This window comes from Neolamprologus brichardi, chromosome 5 (genome assembly GCF_056152115.1).
Source record: "Neolamprologus brichardi isolate AB-2024 chromosome 5, ASM5615211v1, whole genome shotgun sequence".
Classification (NCBI taxonomy): Eukaryota; Metazoa; Chordata; class Actinopteri; order Cichliformes; family Cichlidae; genus Neolamprologus; species Neolamprologus brichardi.
In genome coordinates, this window is record NC_142108.1 from 29234229 (window position 1) to 29247508 (window position 13280).

The 13280-nt window shown below is 38.1% G+C and overlaps 1 protein-coding gene across 3 annotated transcripts in view; it reads right to left on the reverse strand.

Moving 5' to 3' along the window:
• The window catches only part of cdh22 (cadherin 22), a 184452-nt gene that overhangs the window by 39054 nt on the left and 132118 nt on the right, over positions 1-13280 (reverse strand). For all 3 annotated transcript variants that reach the window (XM_087840993.1, XM_006782772.2, XM_006782771.2), the window contains 3 exons: positions 4791-4910; positions 1949-2116; positions 207-388 (listed from right to left, as the gene is read on the reverse strand). In XM_087840993.1, coding sequence (XP_087697119.1) covers positions 207-388; positions 1949-2116; positions 4791-4910 — 470 coding nt within the window. The remainder of the gene's footprint in view (positions 1-206; positions 389-1948; positions 2117-4790; positions 4911-13280) is intronic.

The following is a 13280-nucleotide window of genomic DNA, read 5'->3' on the forward strand; positions in this document are numbered from 1 at the left end:
GTTACAAAAGGATTCTTTCATTTATGAGAAACACTTTTATTATTTATTTCAAAGGAAAAAATAAATGTAGCAAATGTGGGAAATATACTCACTTTTTCCTTGACATAAAAGCATTTTCTTTAATTTTTTAATAGGACTGTATTTAAAAGTTTGTTTGTATGAACAATTGTATCACAAGAAACGTATTCTTAGCATTTAAAATCTACCTTCTTGATGGAGACAACAGCTTCCTGTGTCTCCATATCTGTAGTGACTTTGAAGAGCTCGCCTCCATCTGTGATCAGATAGCTCATGTCTGTGTTCTCTCCCATGTCTGCATCTGTGGCAATGACGCGTCCAACTGGTGTCCCGACAGCAGCTCCCTCTGACACGGAAAACTGGTACATTTCTGGTAAATAAAGTATGTGGCCCAAGGGTAGAAAATATAGAGGCAGTTAAACCAAGATCCAGATTTTTGGTGTACAAAACAACACAAAAGAAAGATGAGATCCAAAAGTAACACAGAAAAGAGAAATACACTAGTGGAGGAAAGATAGGGAAAGATAGATGGATAGCCATAGGTAGAAAAGGGCTGAGGGAAGAAAATCGCTGAAGAGATGGATAGGAAATAGACAGAGAAAAGTGGGAAGAGGAAGTAGATGAGATATCAATAAAGATAAAGTAAAGCGCTGTTAAAGAAGGGAAGAAATGGCTAACAGGGGTTAGAGTGCCAATGAAAAGTTATAAAGGGAAGGACTGAAAAAGGTAGACTTCATGCAGTTATTAGTGAGCATTCACATACATTAACATTATTATTCTCACATTTCCTATGAAAGCATAGCGCTATATTAACAGTTCCACTAGCCCTAGCCCTCTACCTATTAGAATTCACCCTAGTGTTACATCATATCATTTGACCAATATCATATAATCTGCAATTTAAACCATCTTGAACTAAGAATAAAAACTTGTCGCCATACTCACATTGTCAACTGTAACTCTAAAGACTAGACCAAAATGAATGCGATCTATCACAGATTACTGTAAAATACTGCAAGAATAAAATAAACAAAAAATAAACGAAAAAGTTATTCGCCAAAATACATGTGTCATATATCTCATATACACATCATATCTCATCCTCCTTATTTATGAAGCTGCATTCAGATTCTATTTCTTCACTATATTGTAGCGTCGAGGAACTTTAATCCTACAGGGTTTATCCATCTGACTGGGTAAATATGATTTACTGAGATGAAAAAAAAGATTTATACAGGAATAAGAAAAGGGTGTGTGGAGACATATCAAATACAATCAAACAGACTGTCAGATGCTGCACCTGTAGCTTTTACAAAAGTAATACTGTTATGGGTTACAGCCTTAGTTTAACTCCAAAGAAGCAGAATGAAGAAAGAGCTAAAAAAAAAAAAAAGACAAGAAGGGAATGCAGTACTTTACTCAGACATGCAATCACACGTCAGTTAGGACTGTTACAATATACCAATTATTTGCACATTGGTACATTTATTTTAAAGAACAATGTATGCTGTATGGACATTTTGGTTTGCTTTAAAGAAGACTATTACTCAACTGAATTAAGTGTGTTTTTGTGTTTAAGAGAGAGAAAAAATATTTTTAGCCACATTAAACTTTACTTTTTAAATATATTTTGTTGAGTAAATTGAGCATCAAAGAAATTCAGCTGAAAAAGAACCCATCCATAACATTACAATGTACAGTCTATCAATATATAGAGTTATTTTTAATGTATGGCAGGATGCAGGCCGTCTATTCTACTGCATATTTTTAGTGGCTTTTAGGTTGTATACAATTTTCTTGTATGTTGTTGTTATTTGTGCCTTGGCTTTCATTTTCTTCACCCACATTGCCAGTCATTAGCTTCTCTCTATTTCTGTCTAATTATCTTTTTTTTTTTTCTAAAGTGGGAGAATGCACAGGATACACTCACTCTGTGGAAAGCGTGGTGGGTTGTCATTAACGTCCGTGATCACTATAGTCACTGTGGTGGAGCCAGAGAGACCACCCATTTGTCCTGCCATGTCTGTTGCCTTGACGACCAACTCGTAACGATCCTGTGTCTCACGATCCAAATCTGCCACTGCTGTCATGATGATTCCTAATGATTGAGAGATAGAAGTGAGTTTAAGGGAGAGTGGCAGAAAGAGGAAGAGTAGTTAGCAAGTGACACCACTGGAAGCGTTGCATTAGTGGTTAGCTCTTGTGCATTAAACCAATTATATTTCCTCTCAGTCTGAGGATCAACTTGTGATAAGTACGGCATTATGGAGGCAAAAGTACAATGCGTTCCATTTCTCTTCTACCAACAGAATGGATGGGAGAGACCATGTGGTACTGGTGACTCTTCACATACACCATTTTATGGCTTAGCTGTATTAAGATGAATAATATATAGAGGGACAATGAAGGCATGACACAGCTTCCCTTAACTGCATTGCAACTCTCCAGTTCAATTTGGGTAGGTGGGTGGTTATGTTTGCATTCAGGTTTGAGATTTAGATTCCCTAAAAAGCTACTGAGATACATAGAAAATGTGAAATATTGTAAATATAGAGGTATGAAGCACAGATGGGGGGGGGGCAGTCTGACAGTTTCCAGTGCTTGGGAAACCATGTTTTGTAGCAGTAACAGCAGAAGAAAAACAACAAAGAAGTGACAAATGTTTGTTTATAATTCATAACAAAAAAAGCCTAACCAGTGTTTATTAAATGGCTATTTTAGACAACATTTAACTCCTTATTGGCCCAGCATTAGCCACATCAGTAGCTCTCTGCTTTACTCTGCAGCAGTAATATAATTCCATATTACCCCTTGGGATTTTTCACATCAGAATCTATAGATATATTTCTCGGTCTTGGTGTGCTGTCTCACTCCCAAAGGTTTGCGTTGTGTTGGGTATACAACTCACAGATTCCAGTCACATTTAGCCTTGGGCCCTGTTCTATGAGTAACCAAAATACAGTACATGCAGCAATAGAGTTAGGGCTGGAGACAGATGACATGCTCCTCTTTTATCCAACAAAGCCAGAGGGGACGCATCTAAATTAGGGCTGTCGAAAGTAAAGCCACAATCTCTAACAAGTATACAGCAGTGCTGCTCCAACTTCATGGTATAGAAACTATATATGCAGATGAAACTGCATGGTCTTTATTTATCAAAGAAGTAAAAAAAAAACTCTATGCACTTCATACTCCAGAGCGTATCACCCCCCCTAAGATTAAACACTGTAACTGGATGACCGGAATGTGTACACCAACTGTGAAATGGAGCTTCAGTGATTCATTGCATTAACATAAGAAATAAATAAATAAATAATATAATCAAGTCTCCCCACTACATGGATTCTAAAAAACGATGACTTATACCTGTCACCTCTTCATTCCTTCTGCTACTTTGTGGCTTTAAAAACTGACGATGCACACATAGTGCTGTTTTCACATTTTTACCACAGGTGTCATTGTACTCTACTTATTCACTTTTGGCAGTTGCATTCATAGACAGCACCTGTGTTGCTTTTATTTCCTTTTTATTTTGAACCTTGAAAATAAAGAAGCCCCCTTTGAGAGAGTACAGATATAAGCTTGAATGACATCTAGAAGCACAAAGGCATACTCGGTGCCCAATGCCACTCTACACTTCAGTTCATGTTGTGTTTAATTGATAGTCATGAACCATATGTATAATTATGTAAAAACTGGGTTTTTTTTTTCAGTATTGTTACAATTTAGTTAGCAGAAAATCTTATTTCATCATTTTCATAGCTAATTTGGATTTATATTGCAGTTTTGGCTGATGTATACCATCGCAAGTTTACTGTTGTTATTGATGCTTCTTGGTAAAATTTAATAGCATAGAAAGATATAGAATTCTTAAGGGGTGAGAAAATCTAGATATTTATTTTTTATGATATAATGATCCACTGGGCTTGTAAAAGAGAGATTAAATAGTATGATTTAAACATTTTAAAACAGCTAAAAGGACAGTACTCGGATAATCAAAAAAACATCTTCAGGCAATTTCAGCTTTGCCAAAGCAACAGAAAAAAAACAGTGACTTGTTATTGGGTTTGTTGTCAAGGTGAGTGAGAGTGATATTAATGAGGTAGATTTCACAGCTGTTTTGTCTCCTCTTTATTTTGACCTTCTTGACTCGCACCTATTAGGTTAGCCTGTTTGTCTATAAGATGGGGAGAGAGGTAGGTGGAATAGGGGTCATGAGGCAGAAGCTGGAATGAGCCACCTAGTCTCCTGACTAGTCCCACCAAGGCAGAGCCATTTATCATCCAGGTGCCTGGGCTGACCAAATCAAATTGGTGGAGACCAAAAAGGAATCATTAAAACCTTAGTGCTTTTCCCTGGAGAGGAAATCCCTCCCAACAGGCTTTTTCCTGCAGTCCTGAAAGATTGTGGGTTAGGCCATACTGTTTCTATAGGCTCTACACCAGTAAGATCCTCCTTACTTAAATCTATATCCTATACACACTATATATATATATATATATATATATATATATATATAAACATATATTTTAATTTTGACAATTAAAATATGTCAAAACACATATATAGATAGATATAGATATATAGATATGTACAAGTGTGTGTGTGTGTGTGTGTGTGTGTGTTTTGACATATTTTAATTGATTTGGCCATTATGGTCTCTTCAGATTTCCTAAAATATTGATGAAAGAAAATGGAGAAAGAAAAAAGGAAAAAAAAGGGGGGAAAGGGAAAAAATGAAGGTTAATTGAGTGTTGTATGTGTCCTCTTACCTTTGTTTTTATCAACAGTGAAAAACTTTTCTCCATCCAGTACACTGTACACCACTCTGGCACTGCTGCCATATGTTGGGTCATCAGCATCAGATGCAGTAACCTTCATGACAGACGTCCCTTTTGAAAATAAAAAGCAGTTAAAGGAAAGAAATCAAACTTATAAGGTTATATTACAATCCTAAAATGCAAATTTGAGCCTGACTCAAGGATGTCAGTGTTTTGTTTTATGAAACTGCTGCCTGTTCTGTCTTTGTGAGGACAAAATTAACAGACTGAAATGATAATTAATTTAAGGGGTTTGTTATTATTTTGGCCAGTATGTTGTAGAACCACAGTAAAAAATACAAAATTTAGAACTGACAGACAAAGCAATCTGACAGCAATCTATGCTCTCAAAAGACAACACCAAACATTCATTAAGGAATGAGGAATAATAAATATATTTTTTATTTCTCATTAGGAAAATACATTCAGAGTTATGTCAGTATTCTTATAATCATCTTTGTCTTCAGGTCTCAAACATGCCAACAGTACCACAAAATGTAACACAAATATTTTCTAAAATTAAAAATAACAATGTAAGTAGGCTTAGTTTATGTGTGTTTGGGTGTCTTTTGATTAATGTATACCCTGAGTGTGCCTACTGGCAAACTCTTCTGAAAACCACACACCTTCAAGGGCTTTTTTTCTATTTGCATTTGAGCTACCAATATACATGCTAATTGATGAAATAGTCATGTGGAGCTTAGGACATACAACTGCAACCACAACAACAATATTGATGATATTGTAATCAGAGCTGTTTGTTTGGTTTTAATCTAGGGTTTAATGATTTTTTTTCCCCAGGAGCCCAGCATGAGTAGAGGTCTCTTTTTTTCCTCTTGTACTTTCCCATTGTAGTGTATATTTCAGTGTTTTTTCTGTAACGCTACCAATCTCCGACCTGTATCCCCATGTGATGTCTGTGTTGTGTGTGTAAGGTCGGGGGGGGGGGGGGGGGGGGGGGGGGGGGCGTCCCATTTCACTGCAGGGCAACCTGCACGTGGCGAATAAAGCCTTGATTGATTGATTGATTGATTGAAATAATACTGGGAGCTGTGTCTGACCCAAAGTGGGAGGAGGCAACTGCAATTTAATGTCTAAATTGCAGTTTAATGATATTATACGATGTGTTGCACAGAAAGAGCAGTGGAGCCATTTCATTGTAGCTCTTCACACGCATAGTATCTGGTTTTTGCAGTCTTGCAATCTTGTTTCAGCTTCTTCATTTCTCACAATATGACTTTTTTTCTATGTTGATGCCTAGGGTAATACATTGAGAGGAAATGTGAGGAAAATTCCACTTTGATGAGTCAACATTGTATTTTATTGCCACTATTTCATGGATGTAATAAAGCCTAAGTTGCGCTCCATGTTTTGTTACATTTTTAGAACTAACTGCTGAACTACTACCTCTACACTGGAATTATTTCTAATTCCAGTAACACTGGGGGTATAGTAGCTTGTTTGATTTTTTAAGGACCTTGTTATGAAAAAGTTAGGAACATATTTAAGGTTATCCTACCATTTTCTTAACCACTTGGGTCCTAGTCACAAAAGCCTATAGACATCTGAGGCTGGTTTACACTGCACTTTTTCAAGTTTGAGTAACACTTAGTAAGTAGGTAGTGAGTGTTTGTAGACCTGCCAGTTATCTTTTGTAAAAACTATGGAAAACCATTTGAATTTGTTAGCAATCAAAGCAATCACAAGCAGGCTTTTAATGAAGTAGCCTTTTTGTGACTGCCAGCAACCACTCACCAACCAGATGGGGAATACACACTTTTCTCTAGCAACCAGATATTATCAACCAGTCTGTGTGGCTGATGCTGAAGCAGTTAAGAAAATGGATGGGAAGCCTTAACGGTGTTCCCAACTGTTAATGCCTGAGCTTCTATCCAATTTGGTGTAACAGGGTGCTGGGGGTGCCAGGTGCCATAGAGTGTTTGAAGGGCTAACTCAGACAAAAAAACTAAACATTCATACCTACAGCCAGTTTAGAGCGTGTACGTCATTGGATTGTGCTGAGAAGCCAGGGAATGTGGAGGGAAGCCCACGGAGGCACAGGGGGAACATGCAAATTCCACAACGAAAGGCCCCAGCTGGATTTGAGCCTAGAACTTTCTTGCTGTGATTTGACAGTGCACCAGACTGCACCGCAGTTAATGTAGTTAAGATTGTGAGCACAGCAATTCATCAGTGTGGGAGACTTAAAAGCATGTGTGTGTGAGTACATGCAAACACCTGTGTCTGTGTTCATGCATACTTGTCTGCGATTATTTTTGGAAGAGGGGAGTTAATGCATTCAGATATTACAGCATCCACTAGCTGTTTCACCTCCACGCCCATAATTTTCCAAACAAATTTTTTGATGTTTCAAATTATCTTTTCACAACACCAAGGCTCAAAGTTGTTATTCATACAGAAGTTGCACACACAGATGAAAGGGAACATGAAGCTGTAGAATCAACATTGTATCATCAAAGCCTGTTAGAAGCTTTAGTAATCTACAACAAACAATTACATATGATTATGAGGCACTTAGACAGAGAATACAAAGAATAAAGTCATTTCCACATGAAATGTCAAATTTGGAATTTGTGGAGCAATGGTGTTTAAGTCATTATTTTCCACTGGGTGTAGTATACTTGTCAACAGTGTGCACAAACAAGCCTCTGGCAGCACAAACGTAGCTCCACATTTAGTAGCACATTTTGGTTAAAACTCCACCTAAAGCCTACACGACTTTAGGCTTCCTAATTTTTAGGTTAGGAAACAGCTGCATACTTGTCTCTAGGATGTGAGTACGTTTTTTTTCTCTATCTAAAAATATATTCACTTCCAGGCAAATGGAAGATAAAAAGAGATTCCTAGGCACCACAGGTCCTCATGGACAAGGAGTCAGTCTTTGTCTCCATCCCTCTGGAGAATGCTTTAGGTAATTACTGACAGCTGGTGTTGTCCACTAAAGGTCACCACTGTAGCCTTTCTCAGAGCCCTGTCATGCTACTGTCCAGCTACATAATGACCGTATGCTAATGATGCTAATGAGCGGGAAGTGTCAGAGCACTGTTTGTTTCCTGTCATCCAATAGAACTCCTAAGGGGAGAAGCAGGAGGGAGAGGCCAGATTACCATTAAAGCCACCCAGCCATTAAATCAGATGGCTCAGATCACTATTCTATCACTGTCACCTATGGTACTCCTGCCAGCTTGCATGCAAAACTACAGCTATCATATGAGGCATCACCCTCTCCTCTACAAATGTAGTGAAACAAAGCTATTGCGAAGCCACTATGAAATATTTTAGGAAACAATTGGTGTAAGACGGGAATGAACAAGGACATTCAAATATGTGCAATGCCACAGAATCATGAATTCTTGTACTGTCAACATCCTTGTGAGGATATTAGTAAAATCCCGATATATTGCAGCTTCCAGTGAATTCAGTGTACTGCATATCAACTAGGTCTGAATGAATTTTTAAATTCATATTCTGAGTTGTATCATCCAGTTATTACCTGTCCCATATATGCAAAATAAGCACCAGTCTCAGAAGATCAAGATATGCTCTGTTCCAGTTGGGGGATGAGTGAGATACCATTCTTATCACATTAAAACATAAGACTTCACAGAGGCTAGGCATTTTCATTACTGGCAACAGGCAGGGGTTTGTTAATTTTTCCTACCTGGTTGGCTCCACTGCTGAAACTCCAACAAAAACATTTTTTTGTCCATAGGATTATTCCCTTATCTTAATATTCCCCAGGTAACAATCAGTTTGATGCTCAGCTGTTTCTGGATACTGCCTGGCAGCAACATCAGATGGTTTGGAAGAACTATATAAATGCAAATGCTTCTTTACTGTGTTTATATTAAAAAGAGAAGTGAAACAGCAAGTTTGGCACTTGAGTTCTTGTTAAAGTTCTGACTTGCTTCAGTGTTTTCAGTGGGATGTCATTACCTACAGTATGCTGTCGTCATTGGTGACACTTAAGCAGATCTGAATGTTGATATACTTGTATGGAGTCAATAAAAATAATGAAATGTAATGCACATAACAATAACGGGAGAAGTATAGTATGTCTAATGGAGAAAGGTCACAATATTCAATGTCTAACGCCTTCTTCTGCCAATAAAGACATTATTAAATAAACTGCCAAAATATACAGGTCCATATATTTTTTGCAAAAAATAGTTCTTGTTTTTGCTGTGTTCAAAAAAAATCTACCTCAAATTTTTAATATCTCTATACAATGTTACTAATGGTGATTCCAACTGGTTGAATGAAATGAAGTATTTTCCCAGTTTAAATAGCAATACAAAACATTTAACCGGCACTGTTAAATTATGCTATATTCTTATACCATGGTATAGAAAATTTGGCTTTTACCCATTTCACCCTCCCACCCACCCTTATTATAAATAAAACAGCACTAACAGAGTTGATCAAGATTTCAGTGCCTACACTAAATAAATATGTAGGGCTACTTTTTTCCTCCCCTGCCTCCGAGTGATGCTGAAAAACCACTTCACACATTCATTACTTCTAACCTGGATGATTGAAATTCATTATTGTCAGGTTGTTCTAAAAGTTTCTGAAAAAGCCACCATTTAATCTAAAAGGCTGCAATGAGGCTACTAACGGGGACAAGAAAGAGAGATCATATGTTTTGAAATCCATCCTAAAAATCAGGCCACATCATGTCTTAAAGACATCATTGTACCATATTAAGCTAATAGAGTACTTCTCTCTCAGGCTGCAGGATTACACCAGTCAGCAATAAAATTATGACCAGCAGCCTAATATTGTATTGGTTCCCCTTTTGCTTTCAAAACAGACCCGACCCATCAAGACATGGACTCTACTAGACCCCTGACCCATGCTGTGGTATGTGGTATGTACCAAGATGTTAGCAACAGATCCTTTAATCCTATAGGTTGCCAGGTGAAGCCTCACTGGCAACACCTCAAGCTCATTGTTGTTATCCTCAAACCATTCCTCAACCTGAACCACTTTTCCTTTGTGGCAAAGTGCATTATCGTGCTAAAAAAGACCACAGCCATCAAGGAATACTGTTTCCATGAAAGGTTTACATGTTCTGTAAAGCTTAGGTAGATAGTACATATCGAAGTAAAATCCACACAGATGGCAGGACTCCAGGCTTCAGCAGAACATTGCCCAAAGTATCACAGTGCCTCTTGCTGGCCTGCCTTCTTCCAATAATGTATGTTGATGCCAGGTGTTGTACAGATAAGCTACACAGACAGACCCAGATATGCATGTAATGTAAATAAACAAAAATTATTCATTAGACTAGGCTACCTTCTTCCACCATAGAAGAAACTGCTGGTGTGAATGGGTGAATGAGGGAAGTTGTGTAAAGCACTTTGAGTGCTCAGTTAGAGTAGAAAAGTGATATATAACAACCTGTCCATTTACCATCTTATGGTCCAGTTCTGATGCTCACGTGACCATTGTTGGCGTTTTCAGCAGCAGACAGGGATCATCATGTCCACCCTAACTGGTCTGCGGACATGCAGCCCCATGGAACCACCGTTCCATCCACTGAACTACTTTTTGATACATACTGACCCTGCAGTCCCCCCACAAGACCTGCATTTTTGAAGATTCTCTGACCCAGTCGTCTATCCATCACATTGCTTGCCTATTTTTCCTGCTTGTACCGCATCAACTTTGAGGACAAAATGTCCACTTGCTCCCTAATATATCCCACCCACTAACAGTACCATAATGAAGAGATAATTAGTCTTGTTCACTTCTCCTGCCAGTGGTCATAACGTTCTGTCTGATTGGTGTACTTGTGGTTCCTAGAGGTTCTAAAAGTAGAATTGGAGCCAGAGGCTTCAGCTATCTGGCCTCTCTTCTATGGAACTAGGTCCCAGTCTGGATTCGGGAGAGACACACCCTCACTTTCTCTTTCCCCCAGTCTGTATTTTGTGTTGTCTCGAGGGTTCTGTCCTTTTCATTTCTTGTCTCTTTTCCCTCAACCCCAGGTTTCTTCCTATGGAAAAATTCCGACCATTGAAAAATGCTTGCTCGCAGGGAGTCTCTTGATTGTTGGGGTTTTCTCCTGAGTACTGTAGATGAGATCACTATTTTTGTGATTTGCTACTATATAAATAAACCAGAATTCAACTAAAAAATAAGCTAAAATAACTGAAGTAACCTGAATTTGATTCAGCTGACCTGAACTGTAAGGACTTATTTGGTTATGGCTCAGCAAATTGTAAAGTTGCTGTTTTAATAATGTTCACATTCAACAATGTTTAACTATGATTTGCACTATGACTTGGCCTGACCATGGAGAACTAGACAGGGCTACAACATTTCACTGCTGAGCAGCTAATGAGGATATAGCTTTGTTATTCATTTAAGCCTCTAGCAGAATGGGTAAGCAATTAGAGTTGGATGGCAGCCATTTATTACACATTATTTCCCATCTTTATTCAAAAGTTAATAAATCTCTAATTCTATTGTTGTCTTTTTTAAAGTACTTAATGCCCCACAGGGTAGGAGGGATTAATAGCTAAGTCTATTAAGTTAACTGCTACAATATTTACTGTAACTAGTATTTTAGGAATGCATCCTCTCTATTTAAAAGGCGTTGAAAGGCTTCTGATGAGAAAAAAAAAGATTCAATCTGTATTGCAAATATTACTTTAGCGGTGAAAATTATTCATCATATATAATGTAAATAATATTCAGAGGAAAACTAAGCCCCGACGGTGTGTTAGTATCGAGGAGGATTGTGGCACAGAGAATACAGTGGAGGGTGGGTGACGATAGCTATATTGTTAGATTTATGCATTAGTTTGGTTTAATGGTATCAACACAGCCTGTCGGAATTGCTTCCCACACCATTTCAGCACTCTGGGAGAGATGGTTCAATTACTGTGAGGGAAGTTGGCGAAGTGAGCCACGTGTGAGACACCAGACTGACAGCTATTTAAGAAGGGGCCTCATAAAAGAGATTTGTGCCTATCTCAGCTGGTGCTGTACTGGTGCGAGCTTCGGCGGAGTGGTCTAACGGCTGCAGCACTGAGCCTCTTTTCCACTCCTACCCACCTTAATCTGCAGGACTGAGTGCTCCCTGCCCGCATTATGGATCATTTAGTAAAGCCATAAAAGCTGAGGTGTTTTCACATGAAAAGTTATTTCTTCACTACTTCTACTGTGATTCATCCCTCTCTCATCCACATAAACGTCCTAGGAGAGAGGTGGGGAGAGAGTGAGGCAGAGAATGAAGTATAAGGGGAAGAAAAATCTGCCATGTCATAAAAACCAATGACCTGCTTACATTGATCCTCTTTAAGATCTCAACAAGGATTTAGGGATATTTTTCATCTCTTATGACAGAGATTGTAAATCTAGTCTTTGTTAGACCTTGAACTTGTCTTTCATTTTTTACAGGATCATATAATTATTTGTTTACTGGACAAAACTGTAAGCCATTTTGGCTTGTCAACTTTAGATCTTAACCTCTCAATAGTTTCCAGCTTTTGTACTGATTTTTAAACAAATAAATAAATAAATATTTAAAAAACAAAAACTAAATAAACAATCAAACACAAAATGGCAACTTTGGATCTTTCATTAAAAAAAAAATACAAAAAACAGTGCTGACTAGCCTTCCCTGACTAGAATGATGCTGACTAGGAAAAAAAAATCCTTCAAAGGTATCAAACTGAAGTTAGGGATTGTTGGAGCCAAGTCCATGCCATATTTAAGTATTTGTCAAGATCTTTAAGTTTCTATTATAATCTTGATCATTTTATGTTTTAATGTAATCGGCTGTGCTCCATAAATTAATCCTGCTTTGTTAGTCTGTTGTTGTAAAGTGTTGATAAGTGTCGTTAAGGGGGTGTGTATTTGGCCCGCTTGCGGAGGGGTGTGGGTAAAAGGTTAGCTAAGCGAGCAGGATGTGGAGCAACAGTTTTTTGACCGTCGCCGTTTTAATGTTATTTTTTGTTGTATCATAAAGGAAATGTAAACGGAGCTCCCACCAGAGGCATTTGTTTTGTACCTTTCGATTTATATGGAAAATAAATGTTTTGCCCCTTTTTTCCTTCGCCTTGCTTTTGCTACCGGAAGGCATCCAAGCTACTTAACAACAGCACGAGTCAGAAACTTTACGTCCTGCAGAAACGGCAAATAAGGACTGAAGGTTGCCGTTAAAGGGATAATTCGGATACTTCCTGTATCCAAACTGAGTGGTGGGGTACATCCTAGTTAAGCAAACGGATGGACAGGTGTATCGGCATTAACACTTTCCTTGCACAAAGTCAGTTCATTTAGGGAAACTAAAAACAGTTTTCAAGTAACTTTGCTTGATTTTATTTCTAACGAAAAAGTAACACGCGAGTCAATTTCACACCATGATGCCTCATAACATACTGAAACACACACTGTTGCCCTCCTCCCCCC